The 14,149-nt window shown below is 41.0% G+C and overlaps 1 protein-coding gene across 3 annotated transcripts in view; it reads right to left on the bottom strand.

Annotated features, from left to right (window-relative positions):
* Window positions 1–2,694: 2,694 nt before the first annotated feature.
* The window catches only part of DEUP1 (deuterosome assembly protein 1), an 88,354-nt gene continuing 76,899 nt past the window's right edge, over window positions 2,695–14,149 (bottom strand). For all 3 annotated transcript variants that reach the window (XM_046637498.1, XM_046637500.1, XM_046637499.1), the window contains one exon: window positions 2,695–4,623. In XM_046637498.1, coding sequence (XP_046493454.1) covers window positions 4,447–4,623 — 177 coding nt within the window. In that variant the 3' untranslated portion in view covers window positions 2,695–4,446. The remainder of the gene's footprint in view (window positions 4,624–14,149) is intronic.

Raw genomic sequence — 14,149 nt, 5'->3', positions numbered from 1 at the left:
GGATAAACAAAACATGGTTTGTTCATTCAACAGAATACCATTCAGCAATAAAAAAAGAACAAAATACAGATATATGCTACAATACGAACCACAAAAGCATACTAAATGAAAGGAGCCAGATCCAAAAAGCCACATATTATATGAATCCATTTATATGAAATGTCCAGGTAAATCACAGGGACACAAAGTAGTTCAGCGGCTGCCTGGGGTTGGGCGTGGGAAGAGGGAGTGACTGAGATAGACATAAGGGATCTTTTTGGGGTGATGGAAACATTCTAAAATTGGCTTGTGGCAATGTTTGCACAACTTTGTTAATTTAGTAAAAATCATGAATTATCCCCTTGAAATGGGTGGATTTTATGGTATGTAAATTATTCTTAATAAAACTGTTAATGATTAAAGGAGTTTAATTTATACCATAGGGGCTGGCACATGGGCCTCAATAAATGATAGTATTATTCTCTGAGGAGGTGTTTCATCTTGTGAGCTCAGACCTGATGCCTCAGAGGGCAAGGATGGCAACAAGTGCTAACAACCGACGTTTACTGAGTACTCACTATGTTCCCGATGTGCTAACTGCTTTCTGTACATCACCTCCTTTAATCCTCACAAGAATCCTCTGACACAGGTAGTACTATTATGCCTGTTCTACAGATAAGGAAAAGGAAGCTTCTTTAAGGTCCCAGGGCCAAGGCTTGGAGAATCCCTTGCCTCCAACAGACCAAACCTGTCTTCATGCACAGGAGAATCTTGAGACCTAAGAATTTCTAGCCTGGTCCTGGGGCCAGCTGGGTAGCACTGAGCACCTCCTTCGTTCTACGCTTGGCCTTGCTGAGGGCTTCCCTGTTGGAAACCTTGCTGTTCTAGATCACCTGGCAGTTCTGCTCTGCAGTGAGATTGTTGGTCACCATAACAGTAATTGCCTGCCTGACTCTGACTCATGTTTATCCTTGTTACAAAATTGTGACCCCTCTTGACCCATGTTGGAGGATGGTGATGAGTGGCAGCTTCTGAACACGGCCTGGCTGACTTCTGTGACTTTTGCCAATGCTTCTGCCTCACCTCTGCCCTGGAAGTTTCCCAAAGGTCAAGAAAACTTTTCCCCAGGATCTTCCCTCAGCCAGGGCTGAGTAGCTCCATTTATTATCATCCTTGGGCCATCTGGTGCAACCTCATTATAGAGTTAAGAATCTTTCATCCTTTAGGGTGTAGCTCCTGGTGATGCTCTAGGCTATAGAGGTGGAAGGGTTGTGCAGAGTTTCAGTTGCTTGTGTAAGTCCTTGGGTCCAAATCCCCCTCACACTTCCTCCTGCGTTGCTCACGTCCTGGGATTTTTATGGTTTCATTTGCTCTGACCATTAAGCACCATGGCGAATGTTCCATATTAGATTCCTATTAGACATTAGTTGAAACATGTAAAAGGAGTGGGTAGATGCTCAGATAGTCCTATGTGAGGTCAAATATGAGTGAAAATCTCCCTCCACACCCACTAGCATTCAGAAAAATTCAGTTTGTGCACTTTTCTGCAGCTAATCATTTGGTACACCTAGTATTTTGTCATTGTACCCTAAACTGCTCCAAACTTCCTCTCCTCCTTGCCTTTGCTAAAGGTAGCCCCCATGTCAGGATTTAATCCACCCATCAATCACTACTTATCAAATACCTCCCATGACCAGGACCTGTGCTAGGTACACACGGGGGCAAAGGAGCCTAAGAATACTCCTCTCTTGTGGCAGCTTTCAGGCCAGTTGGAGATTCAGGAGGCATGTATATAAAGAGGAAATTTACACTGAGGTAATGGGATGAGGAGAGGATAACCCCATATCACTTAAAACTACAATCGTTTCTAGGTTGCTTGGGTCAGATTAACCATGGTTGAGGTATAGCAGGGACCTAGACAAACTCACCTCCAGGCAGGCCTCTTTAATTAGGCAGACGAAGTTGCTTAGCTCTGGTTGCTCTCCCAGAGTGGAAGGAGATAGTCAGGGCCTGGGTGGGGCTGAGTCACAGGATGATGGCACTGGGGAGACTCAAAGCTCCATTTAGCCAGAGCAGCTCTGTTAGCAGATAATCAAGAGCTATCTGTCATTTTGTCTTAACTGAAATTTGAGGGTTATCTGTGATTTCCCAGCATCCCTCCCTTTCCCAAATTTGCCCAATTCCCAAACCAGTTAAACTGTTCCTGGATAATTGAGAAGTAAAAGTGTATATTTAAGCCATTAGGAGGCAAAAGTTAACTCAAGTCACAACACTTCCTCTTGGGGCTGACTTCCAGTGTTAGATGGCCAATTGGTCTTTCTCCTGTATCCCTCCTCTTGCTCCTTCCATCATATGTTAGCTACATCACGGGCTAAATTGGCTTTTGTGGTATGGAGGAGGTTATAAGCGTTATCCATGACTTGTTTCTGTAGGAAAACGTATTCCATGCTAAAGTAATCATAGCAAATCCGCCTCTCCTTCAGACCCTCCCACAACTTCTGGGGCAACTGCTCCATGGAGTCCCTTTGGCCTGTGGAGGGTAGGAGGTGATAGAGTGAGGACGAACCGCAGGGAGGCCTCCCTCCTGCCTTCCTTTCAACGTGCAACCAGAGCTGCCTGCTTTTCCTCTTGATTGTATACTCTTGGGCTTCAGCATGTGACTCCTTTTGAACACTGAATGCTGCTGCTAAACAAAAAAATACTGAAAACCTCTATTTTAAGAAAGCTGGTAGTAAGTGGAATGCTGAACTACTGATTTAAAAGAAGTTTGCTTATGGACTTGAAATAATAATTCCAGAGGAACAAATTCACTGTTAGTCCTGGACATTCTCCAAGTTCGCTAAGCTCTAAGAACATCGTAGCCTAGATCTTTATTTCAGCACACAACCGTCAATCACGTCTTACCCTTGAAGAGAAGGAAGTGGCATTCAGAGTTCAGGGATGATAATGATATGCATATTTAAACTTTTGCATTGTTTGCATTTGTGTTAGGGATAAAGGTTTTAGAATTTCTTTATGGAATTCGCTTTTCCTAAACATAATTTTTCTTCCCATCTTCCAAAGATAACATTGAAAAGTATTTTCTTTGTGTCTAGGCTAGAAATGTAACTTTTATTATTTTCCTCCTGTGAGGCTTTCTGGGGTACAGTAAAGGCTTTGTACCCTCTGATGTTTTGTGATGACATGGCTTCTGCAGATACAGCATTGTTCACCTCTGCTTGCTCGTAAGAGGCGATACCGGCAAGTAGTAAGAGTCGGAGCCAGGAATCAGAAGCCAGGTGTTCCTGACTCTTGCTCACGGTGATTCTGAGTGAGTTCCTTAACAGCTTGATTTTCAGGAACAAGGACGCGAACCTTGCTGACTTCACAGGCTTGTTTGGGGCTGAAATGAATAATGCTATGCGAAGGCTTTTTGCAAAGACCAAGAGCTATACAAATCCACGTGGTCTTGTCAGTGCTCTGCATTTTTCACATGACAATGACACTGGTTATCTAAACACATCTTGACTTACCTGTGGTATGTTGAGATTTAGTTTCTTCCAAGAGAAAAAGAAAAATATAAAAGTTGTAGGACTTACCTTGAGTAACTACATAGGGATTTTTTCATAATCTTTATATAAATATCATTTTGAAAGAAACAATAATGGATTATCATGTTTGCATATTTGTAACTTGAATTTTATTGTTCACTACCATGCTATTACTGTTCTATACAGATTTGGCATTTATGTTTTAAGTCCATAGAATTTTGTATCCCTTTAACATATTAAAAATAGAAGTGATTACAAACGAGAACGTAACAACAGTAATGCTTTATATTTGCTTTATCTTGTTCACGTCCATGAAGCAATTAGCACTAACAGGAAAGCATTAATCTTTGGCACATATATTTTGAGTGTGTACACAGCACATTCCATGTCCTTTATTGTGTTGAAACAGAGAAACATCACAAAGGGAAATGCAGAAACAGTAGACTATATCTTTTTTTTTCCTAAAAGAAATTTTAGGATGTTTACGTAGCTCAAAAATACTTAATGTTTTCATTTATAAAAATCCTTGAGTTTTCAAACCTAGCACAACTGGGCTGCGCTGGATTCATCTAGGTTTGGAATACAGTGCTTTTCTTTCCCTCCTTCTGCGTTGTTACAGAGGAAACGGGTTTTCAGTATACACGATTTAGGTGGGAAAACAACTGCATATTTACTTCCAAAATAGTCCTTAGACTGAAAAAAAAAATCTCTTCTGGAGTTGTTTTATTTTATAGTAACTCTACAGATGAACAATTCATTACGTGAATGCAGAAGTACAAACAGTTTTATCGAAGAAAATACTATTTTCTAGCTGCCTTACAAAATGATTTACTCAAGAAAACAACAAAATTTCTCAGTTTCATTAATCAGCTTTGTAAATATTTTGCCAGAGCTTTTTTGCTTGGGGTAGGGGAAGCAAACAAAAAAGTTTAAAAGCTCATATGTGTCTATTTTGTTTTAGCTTGGTGTATTTATTAAGAGTAAATTCTGTATGTTTTTGCAGTTCATCAATATGCGTATTTAGAAGTTTTTCAAGTTCTTTTGCTCGCATTTCTTCCTCCAGAAGGAATTGCTGTGCAGCCAGAGAAGCTGGGAAAGACATGTCTGGGGGAGACTAAAGAAAGAAGGAAACGTTAGATGAGGAACACAAAGCCTTTTGAATCTTCCTATTTCCAGACATGCTGCATCCCTGACATTGTCAAACACTGCGCTCTTAATGAAATAATACATCGTAAGCTCAACTCCCTTTACCAAAGTAATGCAGTCACTGCTAATGAAATCCTCAAGGAACTAAAACACCACGGCTCCAGTACATTGCAAAGCTCTAGAAGTGAATATTATCATGTTCAACTGTAAATGCAGGGACAATGTAATTACCATGGCACCTGCTCAAACATACTCCAGGAATTTGCAAAGCCAATGATTTTCATCTTAAAATAGGTAACTCCCAAAAGTTAAAGATTATAGGAGGATTGAGTAAAGAAAGCTTATGTAGGAAAAAAAAAATTAAGATTGGCTTAATATGGGGGCTAATTGCTGCTTGAAGCCAACCAGCTGGGGAAGGCTGGCTGCCCGCTACATCTCAGGGGAAAAGCGGCTTCTCAGTGGGGAGGGCCACGATGCTGGATGTGTCTTGTTTGTCCAATTACGGTTGAGAAAGCGTTAGAGATGACTGCCCAGTTCCACCCTTCATGGTCATGTGGAAATGCTGTTGAACTGTTTGTGACGTGTTTAATGCTTATTTACATGTGTGCATGCGTACACACACACACAACCAAAATCTGTGGCTGATGAATAAAGGGTAATATTAGATTATTTTATGGAGCTTCATTCAAAATAATTTTTGGGTTAATTTAAAAACATAAGTTGAGGAAATATGTACCTTAATTTTCCAGCTCTGTGGTCCCTAGACTCTTCCTCAACTTTTGTTGGATGAGGAAGAAGGGGACTTTATAAAGTGTTTGAGGAGGCAACAATCTGTGTGCAGTGAATTTCATTATAGGGGGATTTAGTTCCCAAGTCTGGCCCCTGCCAAAAATATATAGACCTTGGTAGATGACAGTGGATTACTGCAAACTTATCCTAGCGGTAGTCCCACACTTAGCTGCTATGTCAGATAGAGTATATTTACTATGCAGAATATCACAGCCTTGGTACATGGTATGCTGCTGTTGATCCGGAAAATGCATTCTTTTTAATACCCAATAAGGAGGAGGATCAGAAGCACTTAGCATTCACATGGAATGGACAACAGTATCCATCCACATTCTTATCCCAATGTTATGTTTCATGTTAATGATGCCATCACAATGCCTAGATCATCTGGCCTTCCAAGGACTATAGTCTATAGGACATCATATATTAACGTTAATATCATGCTAATAAGACCTGATGAGCAAGAAGTGGCAAGCATGTTGAAGGCTTGGAAAGACACGTGTACTCCAGTGAAAGATAAGCCCCATAAAAGATTCAGGGGCTTGACACATTGTTTTTAGGTGTCCAGTGATATGGAGCATGTCGGAACATCTCCTCATAAGCACACATTAATGCCTTGTATTTCTAATCACTACAAAAGAAGCACAAAGCTTGGTAGATCTCTTCAGGTTTTGGAGGCAGAATATTCCACTCTTGGGTGGAATAATCTGACTCACTTATTGGGTGACACAGAAAGCTGTTTTTTTTGATCAGGGCCCAGAACAAGAAAGAGCTCTGCAGTAGGTTGGGAATGGGGTACAAGCAGTCCTGCTACTTGGGTCAAATGACTTAGCAGATCCCATACTAGAAGAATCTCCGGTAAAGAAAAATGCCTTGTGGAGCCTCTGCAAGTTTCAGTGGGAAAGTTGTGCTGCAAACCCTTACGATTCTGGAGCAAGGCCATGCCATCCATAGCAGAAAACTGTATAGTACTTGTGAAACAACTGCTGTCATGTCACTGAGCCCTGGTTGAGACAGAGCATCTGAGAAGTGAACAGGATGACTTGATCTAGTCTCTGTCCTTGGCCACTCCAGTAGAAATATGCATGGGTCCAAGAGCATGGTCTCCCTTTCACCAAGGTTAATCCAGCTACTGTTGATGTGGAATGTCTGATCTACGTGCAACAGAGACCAAAGCTGAGTTCCTGAGATGGCATCAGCCCTCAAGGAGACCAACCAGCCTCTTGGTAGCAATCAGATCACAGCAGGTCCCTTACACCTTGGAAAGGGCAATGTTTTATCCTTACCAGAATTGACATGTACTCCATGGGTCTGCCTTTCCTGCCTGCAGAGCCCTGGCCAGCACCACTATCTGAGGGCTCACAGAGCGACTAATTTACTGACATGGGATCTTGATTAATAGTAAAGGAACCTAATTTACAGCAGAGGAGTATGGCAATGGTGGCATGACCATGGTATCCATTGGTCCCACCACAAACAGCACCACCCACAGGATGCTAGGCTAATAGGCTTCTTGAAGGCACAGCTGAAGCATCAGCTTGAAGATCATATCCTATGAAGACAGGGTGCCATTCTTCAGGATATGGTATAGACTTTAAACCAATGGCTGTTATATGCCACTGTGTTTCCAACAGGTAGAATACACAGATCTATGAACAAAAGGGAGGATGTAGGAATTGTTCCACTCTCTATCACTTCTGTTGAATCACTTGGAGAATTTGTACCTTCTGTCTCAGTACCTTCAGGCTCTGTTGCTCTACAGGTCCTGGGTCTCAAAGGGGGAACATCTCCACCAAGAGACTTGTAAGAGTCTCTCTAAACTCAAAGCTTTGGCTGGCACCTAGTCACATTAGGCTCCTTGTGCCAACAGGTCAGAGGCACAGAAAAGAGGTACTACACTGGCAGAGGTAACTGACCCTAAGTATCATGAAGAGGTAAGACTACTACTACTTAATGGAGGCAGCGAGGAAATGTTTGGCAGTCAGGTGACTCACTGAGGTAGTCTTGTGGTAGTCTCATGCCTAGTTTTAACTGTAAATGGCAAACCACATCCTGATAAGGGTATGGGAACCAGGGGCTCAACCCACAAAGGCAAACAGCTTTGTTCAACAGAAGTGCCAGCCAATGGGAGGGGAATCTAGAATGGGTAAGGAGATGATGAATATCAGTTAAGTCCTTGAGACCAATTACAGCATCAAGGGCTGTAGTTTGTCCCACTAACCCTCCTCTTATAAGTTTTCCCAGAAATTACGACCAGCCAGAATCTTGGAGAAGCTATACCTGAATGGAATGAACAATGTGAGAAGAACATGGATCTGAGTGGTTCAAGAGGTGGACTATAGTGGATGCTGTTGGTGCCCTACCCACATCCCCTTCTCCAGGCTGGTGCCTCTATCCTCCAGCTGCTGTGGGTGTTGGCTGCTAACAGCTCACAGCTGGCCACTTCTCTGGAGACCTGCCCTCAGCTGAACTAGAGCCTTCCGCCGCCTCTGGGAAGTTGCAATCTCCCCTCAGCCCGTTCCCTTTCCTCTCAGAGGCAACGACTGATTGGCATGGGATCACAAAATGCCAGAGAGCTTGTCTCCAGGGGAACCAACTGTGTTGTACAATTGATGCTTCAAGCTCCTGGGGAGACCAGGCTAAACTGATCTGTAGCTGAGACCTCATCCTTGTTTAGCCTTCCTCCCCTCGCCTTGCCTGCGTCCCTCACTCTCTTTCTGCTGAGAATACCTCCTCAATAAGTCACTGTCACAAGAATCTCCATCTCAGGTTCTAGGAAACCTGACCTCAGACAGATGACTTCCTAGACTCTGGCTTGAATGACTGGGGGACATCAATGCCATTTATTGAGAAAGGAAAAACAGTAGAAGAAACCCATTAAGGGTAAGGTTTTATCTATTTTCCCCAGATTCTAGCACAGATTCGGGCACAGAGTATATTTTCAAAATTTTTGAATTTAATATATGAATGAAGGAAATGCATTCGATTTTGAATAATGCTGAGTTAGAGGTGACTTAGGACTCAGACCGATTGTCAAGCAGACACTGGGAAATAATATATCAGTCCAGATCTCAGAAGACAGGTCTGGATCAGAGATATATATTTGCAAGTTATAGATAATAATTAAAGCCAACTCATCCAATTTCAGTTGGACTCATCCAACTGAGTCTATTTGCATGTCATCCAAGATATGCAAATAAAAGAAGAAGAATTTCAAAAATGAATCCTGGGGAACACTTCATTTCAGGCACCCACTCCCATGGTCATGTTCTTGACACCATCATCAATGATAACCGCATTATTTACTATTCAAGCTTTTAAGCACTCACCTATCATTCTTCTGGCTTACTTAGCCTAGTACTCCCACTTTCTCCTGTCATGCGTTCCCTTCTAACTCTGCTTATATTCCATATCCATCATTATAACCAGTCAGCAAGTTGCCCCTCCCTGTATCCTGTCCCCATCCCAGGTACTTGGTAAAACCCAGGCCTAATTAAACGGTCTGAGCCACGTCTGCACCTGAGCAGCTGAATGCTGGGATTTACATTACTGCAGGGACTGGTTTCACTTTAAACTTACAATCACAAATGTCAAATGGCCAGTTAACACTGCCTGGCCATTCTACTGCACTTCTCTAGAATGTTCACTTTCTTAGTCATTACCTCGTGGCCTCACCTCTTTTGCAAGTGGAAGCGCCCTCATGTCTCCACACCCATGTGCACCTGGAGCCTTATATTGGGCCACACTCTGTTTCAAAGACTCTTCTACGCGTGCTGTGGTTCTACTCCTTCTTACCTTCACATGACTTTGCTTCTGCAAATGAACCTCGTCCCTCCCTAGGTCCCACCTCCTTCACCATCAAACTTTCCTCCTCTCCTTGAAGATTCCCACTGGACCACTAAATGCTATGGTCAAGGCTTTGTCTTGGGACAGTTTCTTCATTTATAGTCTTAAGCATTCTCATCCAGTCCCACAGATTTAAATATCAGCCATATGCTGATTACGCCTATATTTTATTTCCAGCTCTGATCTCTTCCTCGAATACCAGATTCACACATTCTATTGCTTATTTGATGTCTCCATTTGCATGTCTAAAAACATTTTAAATTTAAATGTCCAATCTAGAAATCATGATTTTCTCCTCTAACCCTGCTCCTTCCCCTAGTCTTTCAGGTCAGAAAGTGGTCCTAGCATCCACCCAATGCTCAGACTGAGATCCTAGGAGTCATCTTTGAGTCCTCTTTTCCCTCACTCCCCATAGCCAATCCATTGTCAAGATTGGTCTGCCTCCAAAACATTTCCTGGATCCAACATGTTGCTCTACCTCCACTGCTGTGAAGCCAATATCATCATCTCTTGCCTGAACCACCAAAATAGCCTGACAATTGTTCTCCCCACTTCTACCTTTGCCCCCCTATAATGGATGCTTTATTTGCAAGTCAAACGGATCTTTTCAAAAATTTTAAACAGATCATGTACTCCCCCACTTGCAGCTTTCCAACAGGAAACAAATCAAATTCCAAATTGCTTTCCATGGCCTACAGTCTCTGCATATCTTGACTTCCTCTGCCTACTTCTCTGTCTCCATTTCATTCCATTGTCTTTCTTCCCTTCCAAGCTCCAGACCCTTCAACCCCTTTCTGGTTCTCGAATTTACCAAACTTGTTCCTGCCTTACAGATTTGCAGTAGTAGTTCCCTATTCTTGAAGCACTCTTCCTCCAGGTCTTTGCAAGGCTGGATCTTTTTTTTTTTATTTACATCTCAAATGTCCCCTCCTCAGTGGGGGCCACTCCACCTACAGTAATCCCCACAGTTGCATCACTCCTGATCACATCACCAGCTTTTCTTTCCATCACAGCATTTATCACTATTTTCTTATTTGCTCATTTGTTTCCAGTCATTCATTGATCCCTCTTTTCTTGCAGTAAAGTGCACATAAAATAAAATTACCCATTTTAAAATAAACAATTCAGTGGCATTTAGTACATTCACAATGTTGCACAACTACCACCTCTATCTAGTTCCAAATATTTTCATCATCCCAAAAGGAAAGTCTGTACTCATTAAGCCGTTGCTCCCCATTTCCCCCTCTCCCCTGCCCCTGGTAACCACCAAGCTACATTCTGCTTCCGTGGATTACCTATTCTTGGCATTTCATATAAACGGAATGATACAATATATGATCTTTTGTGTCTGGCCTCTTTCACTTTGCATAATGTTTTCAGGGTTCATCCACAGTATAGCGTGTATCAGTACTGTACACGTATAGCATGTATCAGTACTTCACTCCTTTTCATGGCTGAATAGTATTTCATTGTGTGTATATACCACCATTTATTTATCCATTCATCTGTTGATGGAGTTCCCCTCTTTTTCTTACCAGACAGTAGACCTGTCTGTGTCATCGAAGATGTGTTTGAACAGAACCTGCCATATAGTTGGTGCTTAATACGTGTTTATTTTATGAATGAATGAATGAATGATGAACACTAATGTTTAAGGAACAGGTATAGGAGGGAACTTTGGAAGCAGACTGGGAAAGAGTAAACAGAAAGGAAGCAGGGGAACCAGTGGAGAATAGTGGCATAGAAGCCAGAGACCATAAGCGTTTCAAGAAAAAAGGACTATGGGGCCAGCCAGGTGGTGCAGAGGTTAAGTTTACATGTTCCGCTTCTCAGTGGCCCAGGGTTCGCCGGTTTGGATCCTGGGTGTGGACATGGCACCGCTTGGCACTCCATGCTGTAGTAGGCATCCCACATATAAAGTAGGGAAAGACGGGCATGGATGTTAGCTCAGGGCCAGTCTTCCTCAGCAAATAGAGGAGGATTGGCAGCAGTTAGCTCAGGGCTAATCTTCCTCAAAAAAATAAAAAATAAAAAGAGGACTAAAGAAGTGCTCTTAAGGGTGTGTATTGCACTAACAACGAGGAGGTCAGTGGTTGTCTTGGTAGCAACAGCATTGATGTAGAAGTCAAAATGCAGTAGTGGATGGAAACCAGTGGACCCAGAAGAGTGGGTTGGGCCATCTTTCAGGGAACTTTAGTGCCTCCATCACAGATTAAGTTCCCCATGCCCAGACCTACAACAGTTGAGAATTTTCTTTCCTGGTGATGCTGGGGCTTGGAACTCATCAAGGGAGTAATGTTGAATTTTAGAGGTGGAAGGGAGCCCAGTGTTCACCAGTTTAACATGACAGATATTCCTGCATGCCTTTTACGTGCCTACTAGTGTCAGGCACTATTTTAGGTGTTGGGGTTACAACAGTAAACAAAAATAGAAAAAATCCTTACTTTCATGGAGCTTCAATTCTAGAGGAGGGAGCAAACAAACAAGCAGACAAATAAATGTCTTTTGGGGAAGTGCTATGAAAAAACTAGAAAGAGGACAAGGGGATAGGGCACAAAGAGGGTGGTGCCACGGCAGGGTGGCTGCTCAGGCGTCTCTGAGGAGGTGATGTTTGAGCAAAGATGAATGATCCCCAAATAATAAAATCGTCTGATATGAGAACAATGGAGCATTTAGCAATTTATCACTTTTTTCTCTTGCTTGACTGGAGTATGTGCTTACTTTGGAGTCCTTAAAGATTGAAGTTTTGTTGATACAGAATTTGCTAAGACCCCTTAGAGGTTCCCATAGCTTAAATGAGGAACTTTATTTAGTTTACTTTATTGCTATGGAATTTTATTCTGTCCAAATAATTTTGACATTTTACGTGGAGATGAGCACAAAGACGCATTTTAGGGCTTTAGAGATCTCTAAAACTTCAAACGTTATTTGTCTTAAGTGTTTTCCTTCTTCCACAATAGCTTAAATCTTACTTCCAGTCTCTCCCAAAAGAAAGAGAGAGATTCCGGAAAAGCAGAAGAGCACTCACGGGATACCCCATCCAGTTTAAACATTTTCTGTTTTTGTTTTGTTTTTTGTTTGCTGTTTTTTATAATTTGTATCCAATATCAGTATATCACAGAGAAGCACGGAAACATTACTTAATATACTCTGAATACAAGTGAAAGCAATTGTAAGAGTACTACTATTTACTTTCGGAGGGGAAAAAAATCTACATATCTTTAAAAAACTGTGATTATTATGTTCAATAAATTAAATTCAAGGTAGAAACTTTTAGCAGAGAACTGGGAACTGTAAAAACAAATCAAATGAAAATTCAAGAACTAAAAAATATTAAAACTGAAATTAACCTACATGAGGCAACTTCTTCAAGACCAGGAGAGGTGGCTCTTTTATCCTATGTATAGAAACCAACACAGAAAGTCAAGGAAAATGAAGAAATAAAGGAATATGATATTAAGAACCCTTCCCACCTGTTTTATCAGGTCAGCATAATCTGATACCAAAGCTTGGCAAAGACAACAAAGGAACGTTATACGCTAAGTTCTCTCATGAATGCAAAGCAAAAATTCCGAACCAATATAAACAGGCCAAATCCAGCGATTGAGGGGGCTTTATTTCAAGAATTCAAAGTTAGCTTAAGAATCTAAAACCAAGAAAAAAACATCACAGTAACAGAGCAAAGGAGAAAATCATATGGTCATTTCAGTAGAGTCAAAAAAGCATTTGATAAAATTCAATATCAATTCATGAAAACAAATTTTGCAATCTAGGGAAAAAAGGGAACTTCCTTAATTTTTTACAAGGAATCTACAAAATATCTAAGCAAATATCAAACCCCAATGGTGAAATTTTGAAAGCTTTTCCCTTGCAATTGAGAACAGAGAAGGGGGCTGGCAATATCACTTCTACTACTCAACTTCTACTGGCGGTCCCAGTCAGTACAATAAAGCAAGAAAAAGAAAAGATTTAAAGATTTGAAAGTAGGAAATTGAACTGTCATTATTTTGATTTTGAACATAGAAAATCGAAAAGAATCCACAAGACTGGAATACATGTTCAAGTTCAATTGACTGTTTCCATGGGAAAAAGGACTGAGAATCCTATCTTGCAACATGTGCAAAAATTAATTCCAGATGTGGATCTAAATATGAAAAGTAAAGAGCCCAAGCTTCTAGAAGATAAAATAGGATAGTATTTTTATAACTTTGGGACTGGCAAAAGTTTTAAATAGGAAACCAAAAAATATTAACCATAAAAGAAAAGATTCGTAAGTTTGAATGTATTAAAACGTATGGTCATCAAATGATCATCAAAAAATACCTTTAAGTGAAGAGGCAGGTCAGGGTAGGAGAACATATCTACAATACATATAATCAATAAAGGGCTAATATCCAGAATATATGGAGAACTCCTACAAATCAATAAGAATAAAGATAAATAGAAAATTAGGCAAAGCAATTGACAGACACTTAACAATGAAGGATATCAAAATGGCCAATAAACACATGAAAAGGTGCTCAACTTCATTAGTCACTAGAGATATAAGAATTAAAACCACAATAAGACGTTACTACACCCTGACTATATAAGCTAAAATAAAAAAGACCAATCATACCAGGTGTTTGAAAGAATATAACACAAAAACACTCACATACTACTTGTTGGGATATTAACTGGCTCAAACAGTTAGGAAAACAGCTGGGCAGTACCTCCTAAAGCTGACCTTACGAATATCCTATGACCTAGCAATTCCACTCTTAGGTATATACCCAATGGAAACGTGTACACATGTACACCAAAAGACACATGCAAAAATGCTTTTAGCAGCATTGTTTGTAATAGCCACAAACAGGAAA

Source organism: Equus quagga, chromosome 14 (genome assembly GCF_021613505.1).
Source record: "Equus quagga isolate Etosha38 chromosome 14, UCLA_HA_Equagga_1.0, whole genome shotgun sequence".
Lineage (NCBI taxonomy): Eukaryota > Metazoa > Chordata > Mammalia > Perissodactyla > Equidae > Equus > Equus quagga.
The sequence above is the reverse complement of the archived record's forward strand: the minus strand, read 5'-3'. Positions and strand labels throughout refer to the sequence as shown.